At 42.7% G+C, this 12783-nt stretch overlaps 1 protein-coding gene and 1 long non-coding RNA gene across 2 annotated transcripts in view; one reads left to right on the top strand and one right to left on the bottom strand.

Annotated features, from left to right (window-relative positions):
* LOC132101326 (uncharacterized) overlaps positions 1-12783 on the top strand; it is a 963607-nt gene that overhangs the window by 179963 nt on the left and 770861 nt on the right. The gene's annotated exons all lie outside the window — the stretch shown is intronic.
* The window catches only part of spon1a (spondin 1a), a 245139-nt gene that overhangs the window by 231134 nt on the left and 1222 nt on the right, over positions 1-12783 (bottom strand). Inside the window, exon 2 of the mRNA XM_059506198.1 lies at positions 12174-12280. Within this exon, the coding sequence (XP_059362181.1) occupies positions 12174-12280 (107 nt within the window). The remainder of the gene's footprint in view (positions 1-12173; positions 12281-12783) is intronic.

Genomic DNA, 12783 nt, shown 5'->3' with positions numbered 1-12783 from the left:
ATTTGGACGACTGACTGGTTCTGGCCCGATCACGAGCGGAGCTCGTGGACCACAGGGCCGTTTTACGCGATCACTTCGAGAAGCTCGGCCTCAGTGTCAATTGGGCGAAGAGTTCGCTTTGTTTCTGGGCATAGTTCTGAACTCGTGTTCCATGACGGCGCGGCTGTCACCACAGCGCGTGATGGGCATTCAGCGCGCAGCGAGTTTTTTCCGCTGCGGCGCGACCGTGTCGCTCAAACACTGTCAGAAGATGCTGGGCCTCATGGCCTCAGCATTTCCGGCTCTGCAGCTGGGCCTGCTCCGCATGCGCCCCCTGCAGTTCTGGCTGAAGACGCGGGTGCCACGCAGAGCGTGGGCGTCTGGCAAGCTGCATCTCAAGGTCAATCAGAGCTGTGTCACAGCTCTGGCACCTTGGACAGCGAACGGCTGGTACCGATCAGGTGTAAGCCTGGGGACTTCCCCGAATGTGAAGATGGTGTCGATGGACGCCTCCACTTCGGGATGGGGAGCGCTGCTCGAGGGCAGACCGTCCTTTGGCCTATGGTCAGAACGGGAAAAGCTCCATCATATCAACTGTCTGGAAATGCTGGCAGTGGAGAACGCGCTGATGCGCTTTTGTCCCCAAATCAAAGATCACCACGTCTTAGTCCGTTCGGGCAACATGTCTGTGGTGTCCTACATAAATCGCCAGGGCGGTCTCGGGTCCTGAAACCTGTACAGGCTAGCGGAACGCCTCCTGGTTTGGGCTCAGCGCGACGTGCGTTCGCTGAGGGCAGTGCATGTGCCTGGGCTACAGAATCTGGGTCCAGACAGGCTGTCCAGAGGCAATGTTCCTGCGGGCGAATGGTCTCTACACCCGCAAACAGTCCGGCTGTTGTGGGAGAGATTTGGCAGGGCAGAGGTGGATCTCTTCGCGTCCCACGAAAACGCTCACTTCCCTGCGTTCTTTTCCAAGAACGAAAGCGCGCTGTCACGGGAATGGCCGTGCTGCCCGCTTTATGCTTTCCCTCCCGTCTCCCTCCTTCCGCAGGTGATAGAACGGGTGAGAGAAACGAGATGTTCAATACTGCTTGTAGCACCTCTTTGGAAGAACCAACCATGGTTCCCAGATTTGATGCAGTTAGCAGATGTCGCCCCGTGGCCAGTACCGTTGAGGAGGTACCTCCTCTCGCAGGCCAGGGGCTCGATTTGGCACCCTCAACCAGAGTTGTGGTCCCTCCATGTGTGGGCGCTCAACGGTTACCCGCTGATCTCGCAGTGGGAGTGCTGAATACCATCACTCAGGCTAGAGCTCCGTCAACACGACGTCTGTATGCCTCGAAGTGGTCGGTGTTCTCCAGCTGGTGCACAGCTCGAGGATATTCACCCCTTAGTTGTGAGGTGATGGAGGTTCTCTCCTTCCTACAGGAGCTGTTGGATAAGGGCAGAGCCCCATCCACGCTCAAAGTTTATGTGGCGGCCATCGCAGCGTTTTCTGAAACAGCGCTCGGTCAGTCAATAGGAATGAATGATTTGGTCATCCGGTTCCTCAGAGGAGCTAGGAGGCTGAATCCTCCCAGACCTCCGTCAGTCCCTATGTGGGACCTCGCGACGGTTTTGGAGGCCATGAAGGGTCCCCCTTTTGAGCCTATCCAATCGGTTAGCCTTCAGCATCTGTCGTTCAAGACAGTATTCTTGTTGGCTCTCGCTTCGGTGAAGCGTGTGGGTGATTTGCACGCACTCTCTGTGAGCCAGTCGTGCTTGGAGTTTGGGCCTAAAGTCTAAAGGGTCATACTCAAACCTAGGCACGGTTATGTGCCGAAATCCCTCAACACGCCGTTTCGGGCTCAGGTTATTGCCCTGTCTGCCCTGCCGGTGTCAGGAGAGGATAAAGACTTGAGTCTTCTTTGCCCTGTCAGGGTTTTAAGAGCTTATGTGTCTCGCTCTGCTGCCTTTCGGCAGACGGAGCAGCTGTTTGTCTCGTTCGGTGGACGTTCCAAGGGAATGGCTGTTTCGAGACAGACTTTATCCAGATGGATAGTTGACGCCATAGCGTTAGCTTACGCTTCCAGGGGCCTTCAGTGCCCGTTGGGCGTCAGAGCACACTTCACAAGAGGCGTCGCCTCGTCGTGGGCGTGGTCTACTGGGATCTCCTTGCAGGATATATGTATGGCGGCAGGTTGGGCCTCGCCGTCTACATTTATCAGGTTCTATAACCTGGAGGTTCCCGCCTTGCAAGCAAGGCTGCTGTCGGTATAGTCGAATCAGGGCCCTGAGGGGAATTCTGAGTTCATGAGCGCTATGCGCTGCCGACTGTTATATGGGCAGTATTGCGTAAGACCCGCATTGCCACATTGGTCAGGCTTTGCCTCGGCTCTGTGATGTCATATTGCCGCATCTACGGATGCTGCTAGATATGGGACGGAGGGCTTTCCCCCTTTTCTGTCCTGGACTCTCCGTGAGTCCCTCAGGTGACTGTGCACTGTAAATCCTGGGCGTTGCTTCAGGTTTATTGGTGTGTGATCCCTGCGCGCACAGCGTTTTGCATTGGGTTCCCGTAGCGTCTTAGCTAAGACGCAGTACGAGATAGCTCTCGTAAGAGAACGTACTCGGTTACTAAACGTAACCTTGGTTCTCTCTAGAAGAGCGAACGAGTACTGCGTTCTCTGCCGTGCGCACGATTCACTCTGGTTCGCTTCGGCGATGAAATAAATCAGGTGAGCCAGCCTTTTCGAGCTCCTTATATAGGTTGGGCCACACCTGTTTCGGCGGGAAGTGGCAAGAAGGGCGCGAAGTGCCCTTATTGGTCTGATGTTGCATCAGCCCGCGCTCGATAGGCTGAACAAGCAATGAACAATGAGCGAACGAGCCGTCTCGCCTATGGCTGTGTACTGCTGCAAATGCGCTTTACAAAAATACAAAATTAAGGATAATTTTTTGCTTCAGTATTTCGTGAAAAGAGACTTTTCCCGTAGCGTCTTAGCTAAGACGCAGTACTCGTTCGCTCTTCTAGAGAGAACCGAGGTTACGTTTAGTAACCGAGTACGTTTCACAATTTGAGTTTTCCACAACATTCTAATTTATTGAGATGCACCTGTAAACCTCAATCAGAAAAAAAGTGATCCAACTGAGCTTGAGCTGAACATAAGGTTTATCTTATTCAAAGATAATTTAGTAAACTCTACTAAGAAAAAACTTCCAAAAACACTTACATGACCATGTACTGTAGCTAATGTGTTTAGAATGATTTTAATTCATTTGTGCACTGGGCTGTCTTTCTTTGATAGGACTCAAAAGCTTCTTCCTTCTATGCTAACAGAAAAAATGGTTCTCTTTGTGTGTACAATGCATATGTACAACATTATAGATATCTTCATCAGATTGCAGAGTGTAGGGTATAGAATATTTTGCAGGTTTAGGGGCGGGGTTAAGTGTAGGTAATTCATTCAAATTCATATGAATTCAACAAAATTAGCAAAAAAATCTTATGAATTTGTATGGGTGAGGTCATACCAATTCTTGCAAATTAGCCACATCATAAAATATGTACAAATTGCATTGAGATCGGGCTTTAACAAACCATCAAAACACATGATAAAAACAATACAAAAATAATAAATGCTATAAAAAAAATAATATGGTGGACAATATTGCATTTTATGCCTACTATATGTTTTCAACTGGTGGGACAACACCCAAAAATGGTAGTTCCCTTTCAAGGGAACTTCAAACTGCATCCTCTAGGGGTTGCTATGGGGAATGCCTCATCGTGACCCGTGTCTGAAGTATACATTGAAAAACACCAACAACAACACGTTGGCCGGTGACAGCCCATGACGTCATTACCGGTGCGACTATAGTATAAATAGGTGCCGGTATAACATGTCATCCTCTTCTTAATCTTCATTGTTTTGTTTGAAGCATACAGCATTTAGGAGTGCATGTTTCTCACCAGAGGCTTTATTCTGTTACCTGCAGGTCACACGGTTCGCATGCTGTAGGTGTGGGTGTGTGTGTGTGTAATGAAGAGCAAGCACGTTCATCTCTCGAGGGCATTGGAATGCGCTCAGCTGTCCTCATTGTGATGCATTCACAGGAGCTTGTAGACAGCATTTGAATGAGTGTGTTCCCCTCTCAAGGGAACAGTGATGCATTCGCGGCAGCAGTTTTGCTCGCGCTTGATTTCTGTGGTAATATAGTGGTTTGGCGGAGTGTGTTTAGCTCCTGCTGGAGCTGAATGCATGCTGCATATTGTGTCGTGGTGAGAACATGGAAAGGATCTGACAGAAAATGTCTCCCTATCAGTAATTCCCTTTTCTTTATATAGGAAATGTATAGTGTGGGTCTTTCTGCAGTTTTTTGACAGATTGTTTATATCATGTCCTTCTCAGATAACCACATTATGCTGGTTTCCGGCTTAGAAAAATAATAAATAAATAAATTAAATCCATTCTCATCCCGCAGCCACAGATTCCAGCATACTAGTTATGCCAGCATCGAGGGCATGTGTGAGAATGGTTATGAGAAAATGCCACCTGTTGAAGATAAACTGCCCTGCTATCTCTCCATGGGTGAGGCATCTTCTCTTTAAGATGTAAGCCTTTTAGGATACATCTCGCTTTTCAAACTTTTCGATACCTCTGTTAAGACAGTGGTTGAGAAGTTCAGGGAGGTGAAGGCATGCTATTCAGCCTTTAAATCCTTTGTTCCACAAAGGTCCAGGTCTGAGACCTGACAAATCCAGGGGTCCTGGCCCATCTCGATCTGAGAATCAGAAATGGGCACAGAATGCTATTGTCACGGCTCGCATCACTCCCCCGCCTGCAGGTAGGGGTAGGAGGAATCGAGGGTCAAACGGAATTAGGCAAGTTAAGAGATGTAAGAGGTGGATGTATATATGTATGAGTGTGCTGGATGATTATTTGTGTATAATCCTACTGTGAGATGACTTTGCAGTGTTTTTGCGGGGCCTGTGGGTTTCTGTCCTTTCTAAGGTAGGTCCTCTGTGAGCACCCCCCTTGGCTGGATTCAGAAACCAGGTGCTCAACTTGCAGTGTTGCTTCACTCATCGATATTATGTCCAGCCGGAATGATAGCCCTGGTTCTGGCTTCATGCTTCCTGGATCATGCGGCCAGCTCATAGGCCTCTGCAGGAGCCTTCTTGATCATCAGACCCCTGGCACGGCACTGCACAATTTCCTGGATGCCCATCTGGGTTGCCCTGAGGGGCTTCCTGGTCACAAGGATATCGCCTCTTGCTGAAGCATTAAACGAGAAGTATAGGTTGCATATGCGAGAACCTTCTTAAGTAATGCTGTCTCAGGCAGTGCTCCCCTCCCCATAGAGGGTTATATTTGAGATTGCCTCTCCCGTTCGGGTCAGTACCTATGGGAATCTGTGGACAGATGCTTGGGGAGCTTTAAGTACACATGCTAAGCTCTGTGTACATTCTGAAATCCACATGGTGGTAAGTGTCCACGTTGAACACTTTGCAAACTTTCTAAAATCCACATAAGTGGTAAGTGTGCACGCTGAGCACTTTGCTCACTTTCTAAAATCCACATAAGTGGTAAGTGTGCATGGTTTATGCTCCCTCAGCTAGGTAACCTACCACTAGCCATTAAAGCACTGAAAAATTCTGTAGGTTGAGCCCCCTCTCTCACTGAGAACTGTGTGTGTTGCTTCCTCAGCTAAGTAAATTACTGCTAGCTGTTCCAGCATTGGAACATGCGGTAGGTTAATCTCCCCTCTCATTTGAGAGCTGGGTGTTTGCCCCTCCCCTCAGATAGATATTTACTGCTAACCACTCCAGCATTATACCATAGATCAAGTTGATGACTTTCAAACACATTGGTTTAGGGATTTACCATTCCATCTATGAGCTGCTCTTTCAGAGTGCCATGCGAGCCCCTTAGAACGGTATCGTAAAATCCATGTTATGGTAAGTGTGCACGTGAAGTCTTTGCGCACTTTCTAAAATCCACACTGTGGTAAGATCACACGCTAGTACTCTGCGTTCTTTTCAAAAATCCTATAAGGGGAGGGCTTCGCGTGGTTGCTTCATGCTGTTTCTTGAGCTGGTAAGCCCAGTTCATCTTGGTCATTCCACCTATGTATCCACATGAGAACTGTTTAAACAGGGTGTTGCTACTAGGGATCTGTTGAAACAGTTCCTTCAGCAAGCTTATGTGAGAGCAAGCGGTAGCCCCTGTGTGACAGGCCAAGACTTAAAGGTCCTATGACATGAAAATTTCCCTTTCTGAGGTTTTTTAACATTAATATGAGTTCCTCTAGCCTGTATATGGTCCCCAAGTTTCTAGAAATTTTAATCGGTGTAAATCGAGATTTTGCTATCTTTCTCTGCCTTTGAGAAAATGGAAGCTCAAACGGGCTGATCTTGAATCTCCTCTTTGTACATATAATTCAGTCGCAATGTCAGCAAAGACATTACAAACAGACTTTTATGATATGGATTCGACAGCACCGGCACAAACAGTGAGTAACAGTGTTCATTAATGCCTGATCTGTGATCAGTGATTTCTGATGTGTAGCTAATTATTCAAGTTCACACAGACTTTCTTTCTAAATCGTTTAATACTGTTTATGCATCAGTGAATCAAGCCAGTGACTAAACGATCAACTTCATGTTGTTTCTCTTAGTAGCATGAAACAAACCTGTTATTTAAATTGTGATTTAACTACAGAGAGCGATCAAAGAACGCTCCCTTTTTTTCGGAGCTCTCACACATCGCGAGCATATCTGCACACTTGCCCAAACTGCCGTTACAATGAATGACGCTGTTATGCTTGACAACAAAGCTCGTACTGTATTCATGTGTTTGCTGTTAGTTGTGGTGAAAGAATTTTGTGAGAGAAAACGTGTTGCAATAATGACGAAATCACTGCATTCACGTGATAAACAGACTCTGTCAACTCAATGCTCATCACTGCAGCCTTTCATGTGATGGGAAAAGATCGAAAAAATAATTATATAATCAACAAATCCACGATTCGTTAATCTCGACAGCAGTAATAGTATATATATATATATATATATATATATATATATATATATATATATATATATATATTTGAGAGGGGTTCCACATGTAATTTCAAATGCAAAGATGTCAGCCAATCACAACAGTTGTCGTTTACTCTGAGTCTCACAGCCGACACGCCCCTTCAAACAGAGCATTCAAGCCAGAGGGCTAATATCAGGATATAAAAATGCTTTTTATTTCTAAATTTTAAATGTAAAAATCATACTAACAACATAAGTACACCTAAGGAAACATTAAAAAGCATTTAAAGAAAAGGAAATAATCCATGTCATGGGACCTTTAATATAATGCTATGCTCTTGGTCGTATCGCCTTTAAAGGAAACTATTCTTGATCCTAAGCCTTGAGCTCTACCCCGGGCCCAGGAGTCTGGCCCTAACAGGTAAGTTTGGGTACGTAGCCTAGGCTTTAAGCCATAAGGGATAATGTCACAGACAGCCGTCTAACATCCCAGGGGCAACTACCATGGAAATGGTAGAGTTGGTACTAAGTGCTTGCCATGGTTCAGGCCTTCACTCCCCTTAACATGGTGGTGTGTATATACCATTCCCCATAGTGACCCCTAAAGGACGCAGTTTGAAGTTCCCTTGAAAGGGAACATCTCAGGTTACTTATGTAATCATGGTTCCCTGAGTATTGAATGAGACACTGCGTCCTTTAGCTTCCTGCCATGCTTCGGATGCAAGTTTCAGACAAAGAAGTGGATGAGGTGTTCTCCCGGTGCCTATTTATACTACAGTCGCACTAGTAGTGACGTCATGGGCTGTCGCTGTCCAGTGTGTTGTTGGTGTTTTCAATGTATGCTTCAGACACAGGTCACAACGAAGCATTCTTCATAGCGACCCCTAGAGGACACAGTGTCTCATTCCCTACTCAAGGAACCATGGTTACATAAGTAACCTGAGACATTTTTGGTTTGTTGTAGGCTTGTGTACATGTGTAAAATGTAAATAAATCAATCAATCAATAATGAACTGATTTGCCATTTGGTAGAATCTAGCTAATTTAGATAAACGTCAACATGCATAGGTTTTGTGATGCCTTGATTCTCAAATAAGTATACATATTTGATTAATTTTGAAAGCTTACAAATTGTATACAGTGTTATATTGTGTTCTTCTCCATTTACTAAATGTAAATGTCTAATCTGGGTCCTGAAACTATATCAGTTGTGAACCACTGATCTATATCCCACTTGCAGGAAAAGAAATCTCTTCTGTGCAAGAGCAGGTTTGAGCAGAGTATTTCTTTAGGGAGCTGAGATTTATGGTTTATGTGACATTTAATGGGCCTTTTTTCATTCTGTTTCCACTATCTGGCATAGCATGAGAAGTCGTGTGGAGCGGCAGCATATGGTGTTGATGTAAGAGCTTTTCCAGGTGTGTCTGAATCTGAGCTTGGCTCCAGCACACAAAGGGAGTACAGTAGATCCCACAGCCAGGCAATAAGGATTGCTGCCTTAATACAGACTAAACCATCATCTCTATATGAGTGGAGTCTTCTGTACTTTATTGTCCCAGGACTCATGGCATCTAATATCCATAAAATCCTGGCAATATAATTGGTGCTCTTTGGACATCAAATAGTGACCCCAAATAACATAGAAGTAATAATAATTTCCTTTAAAGAGTTAGTTAAGCCAAAAACAAAAAATTCTGTCATCATTTACTGAGTCTTATGTATTTCTTAAACCCATAAGTCTTCCGTTGATCTTTGAAGCACCAATGTCCATCCACTGAAAGCCCATGAAACTTTGGCACTCTAAAATCCAAGCCGTTTGATAAGACACTATACACTTGATATTAGGGATGCACCTAATGTTTGGCAACCAAAATTATTCAGACGAAAATAGCAATATATATATATATATATATATATACAGTACAGACCAAAAGTTTGGACACTGACTATGAAAATTTTAGAGTCACACTGAAGGCATCAAGGGCTATTTGACCAAGAAGGAGAGTAATGGGGTGCTGCGCCAGATGACCTGGCTTCCACAGTCACCGGACCTGAACCCAATCGAGATGGTTTAGGGGTGAGCTGGACCACAGACAGAAAGCAAAAGGGCCATCAAGTGCTAAGCATCTCTCGGGAAATTCCTTCAAGACTGTTGGAAGACCATTTCAGGTGACTACCTCTTGAAGCTCATCAAGAGAATGCGTTGAGTGTTAAAATTGTCAGAGAAAGATGCAAAACTCATTAAAAGTGCTGACAGCAAGTTTGGTACTACATTGCATGTCTTAGATGAGGAGTGGAATGGGTGGTTGCTGTATGATGATTGAAAATCGCGAAATGGCCTTTAACAATTCTTAAATAAAATGCAGAATGTAATGTTTTCATTCTGACAGTGCTGTGCAAGTTCGCGGTGCTATCTTCTTGTTAGCCAGGGATCAAATTTCAAAGCATAAGGAAAATCTGTACTGAAACAGTGGTACTCGTCAGTTGCTCAGAAACTTTTTTATGAATTTTTACAAAGCATGGATGTGACAATGTGATATGTTCAACACAAACCTTCCCAAATTCATAAAGAAAAACATTTATAATTATATCTGCTGTGTTGTTAACAATAAGAAGCACTGAGGTCTGCCAAAATAAAAGCCCCATCAACATTCCTAAATGTTAGTACTGCAATTTTCCTTTTGTTCTGTCAAATAAAATAAAAAGTAAGACAATATTAATAGTAATAATTACAACAGATCTATTAATACATGTATTATTATATTATACACATAGTGTTCAAATTGGGATCTGTAACAGTTTCTAATGTTTCTAATGGCATAAGCCAGGGAATATTTTGAGACCAGTTTCATTGCAATAGACTAATGCAATAACAAGTTATTAGCATTTTTATAAGTGTAATTATTAATGGTTAATGAATGGTTTATTAATCTTAACCAATAGGTGGCGCTGTCACTAAATTGATGCGGCATGGTCAGTGTGAGTTGATAATGACACATACAAAGTTTGGAGCAAATATGTCAAAGCTTTGCAGAGATACAGCCTCAGATGCATTTTGGCATGTTTGGCATGTGGCTGAATCTAACGAGACCAGTTTTGTGATTTTTGGCCAAACTATTCAGAAGTTATAAGCATAAATATGCATTTTTCAAGTCTCCTGAAACAATGCAGGTAGTCTCAGGTCATGATTCTTATAACATACACCAAGTTTTGTCTCAATACGCCAAACCGTGGCTGAGATATAGCCTCACATGCATTTTTACATGCTTTTTGTCAAATTTGTTCACGTGTCATTCGAGAACGGATGGTCGAATCAACTTGAATTACATAACTTTTTGCCAGTATTGTCTGAAGATGATCTGAGCCAATTTTCTTGAAAATTGGACAAACTGTCTAGGACGAGTTCAAAAAAGTAGTTTTTTTTTCTTCGAACAATTGAAAATAGTGAAAAAACTAAACCTTTTTTATTTTGGGGTTCATTCGACTCTGCCTGAGCCAAGGATTCAGAGGAAAAAGGAATTTAAATTTTCTGGTTTACGGTTCAAAGGTTATTAGCATAAAGAGACTGACATTTTGGAAAAGTGGTGGCTCTAGAGAGTTGGAGTTAGAGACTCCAAATTTGCTATGGTTAATGTTGAGACTGTCCTCTATCAGTGTGCCGAATTTCACGACTTTCCCGCAATCGGTTCTATGGGCTGCCATAGACTTGCAGCGGAAGAAGAAGAAGAAGAAGAGGAAGAAGAAGAAGAAGAAGAAGAAGAAGAAGAAGAAGAAGAAGAAGAAGAAATCGAAGAATCTAAGAAATCGAAGAAATCGAATGATTGCAATAGGTGCCTAAGCATCTTCAGTGCTTGGACCCTAATTAAGTTTTGATTTATGCAATGGTGAAAAAATTGTCAAAATATATTTGGTGCATCCCTATTTGATATGATTAACATGTTTAATGTATGCTTTTATTCCCATATAAACATTTATCAGTGCACATATATAGAGCTCATCAGATATAAATGGAAGCCTAGCCATATCTGCTTGACACTTGATTCATATGGATTATGTTCACAATGTTTTATTAACTTTTTGAACTGTCTAGATTTGGTTGCAATCACTTTCCATAGAGAGAGCGGGCTCAGGTTTCATTAAAAATGTCTTCATTTGCTTTTAGAAAATGAACAACCATCTTAGGCCAGGCATACAGTGTCATTTTCTTTCAATTTTGAACTGATTTCTGACTTGTGTGACTTTTTTGAGTATATATATATATATATATATATATATATATATATATATATATATATATATAGGGTTCTAAATTAACTTTTTTCATCACCAGCCAATGTGGCTGGTAACTTTCTAAAGTTTCCAGCCAATCAGAATTTCCACTAGCAATTTTTTTTTCGGTAAAAATAACAAATTATGAGTGCCGCTGAATGCATTTGATCATTTTATTAACATTGTTGGCATGACAAACACATATAAAGTACAATGCATACAACAAAATATACACTGACTCAAATTTAAAATTATTAGTTCCCACCACGAAAATGCTTGTTTTGTTTTTTTCTTTCGCGTAACTTACATGCGGCAATCCTGACAAAGCATTACAACATTCTTGTGATCAAACACAGGCCATTCATGACCCATCAGCCATTTGGCATTAAATTTTCTTTTCTTTGTTTCTCTGTCGATATCCTCATCCCCTGCCTCGTTCCTCTTTTCGCCCCCAGAAATCTGTCCCAACCACCGCCGCATTTAGTTTAATCTTCATTTTTTTTCTTTAATAGCTAACTCCCTACTCTTTCAGTCTATGCTCCCTGCTCTGGCTCCATTCGTTCTTATTCCTTGTGTTTTCTGACGGACGCTCTATTCGTTTCCATGTTTTTATATATATATATTCGAATTTTGACATGCAGAGTATAAGAGGTAACAAGAAGTGAGTAGCCACTTCTGACCAGCAATTGGATGGTCAGATGAATTTCTGACATGCCAGAAATTTTGGTTTTGATTAGACACAGAAGCATGTGCCAAAGCCTTCCTTTAAAAAGCTGATAAGATCATTTATTTTTCTTCTCTAATGCTTTTGGGGGTTTACTATGTTCTACATCACAAATAATTATGTTTCCCGAGACTGCATTTGCATTGCTAGTGTGCATGACTTTAGTCAGATTCTCACCTGGAAATTTCCAGCATAATCCTTCTCTTGGTCTCCATTGTGCCCTTCTTTCAGAGCAATAAGAGTAAAGCCTCTGAAGTATGCAGGGTTGGTTGCATACAGGGATACTGGAAATAATAACAATAACAATAATCAGTTACATTATATTTCTGATTGCTTTCATGGGTCAGTCTAAAACAATAAAACACATACAATGATCTGATTATTCTTATACAGAATTAATAATAATCCTAAGCTTTGCCCATATAATCTTTAGCTACTGAGGATTGTTCTCCGCAGCGGAGGGGCTGAAGGAGACAGCTACAAATGCTTGGAAGATAAGTATGGTTAGCAAGATGCCTACGTTTTGTTTATGGAGTTGGGGAGGTGAAGGAAACAGACGAAACAGCTGATGCAAGAGCAAGGTGAGCGCTGCTTATATGCTCCAGCAGTTCACTGAAAAATTAGAAGAGTTCACCGCTCCCAAAAATGCATTTAGGAACTTCACTTCTTTTCTAGTCCAGAAATTCTCACTTTTTTGTTAAAATACCTCTAGTAAAATGGTCACGTAACCCATTTTAAATATCTCAAATATTATTCAACATAAAATGCACAAAGAAACTGATTATTG

Source organism: Carassius carassius, chromosome 23 (assembly GCF_963082965.1).
Source record: "Carassius carassius chromosome 23, fCarCar2.1, whole genome shotgun sequence".
Classification (NCBI taxonomy): Eukaryota; Metazoa; Chordata; class Actinopteri; order Cypriniformes; family Cyprinidae; genus Carassius; species Carassius carassius.
The sequence above is the reverse complement of the archived record's forward strand: the minus strand, read 5'-3'. Positions and strand labels throughout refer to the sequence as shown.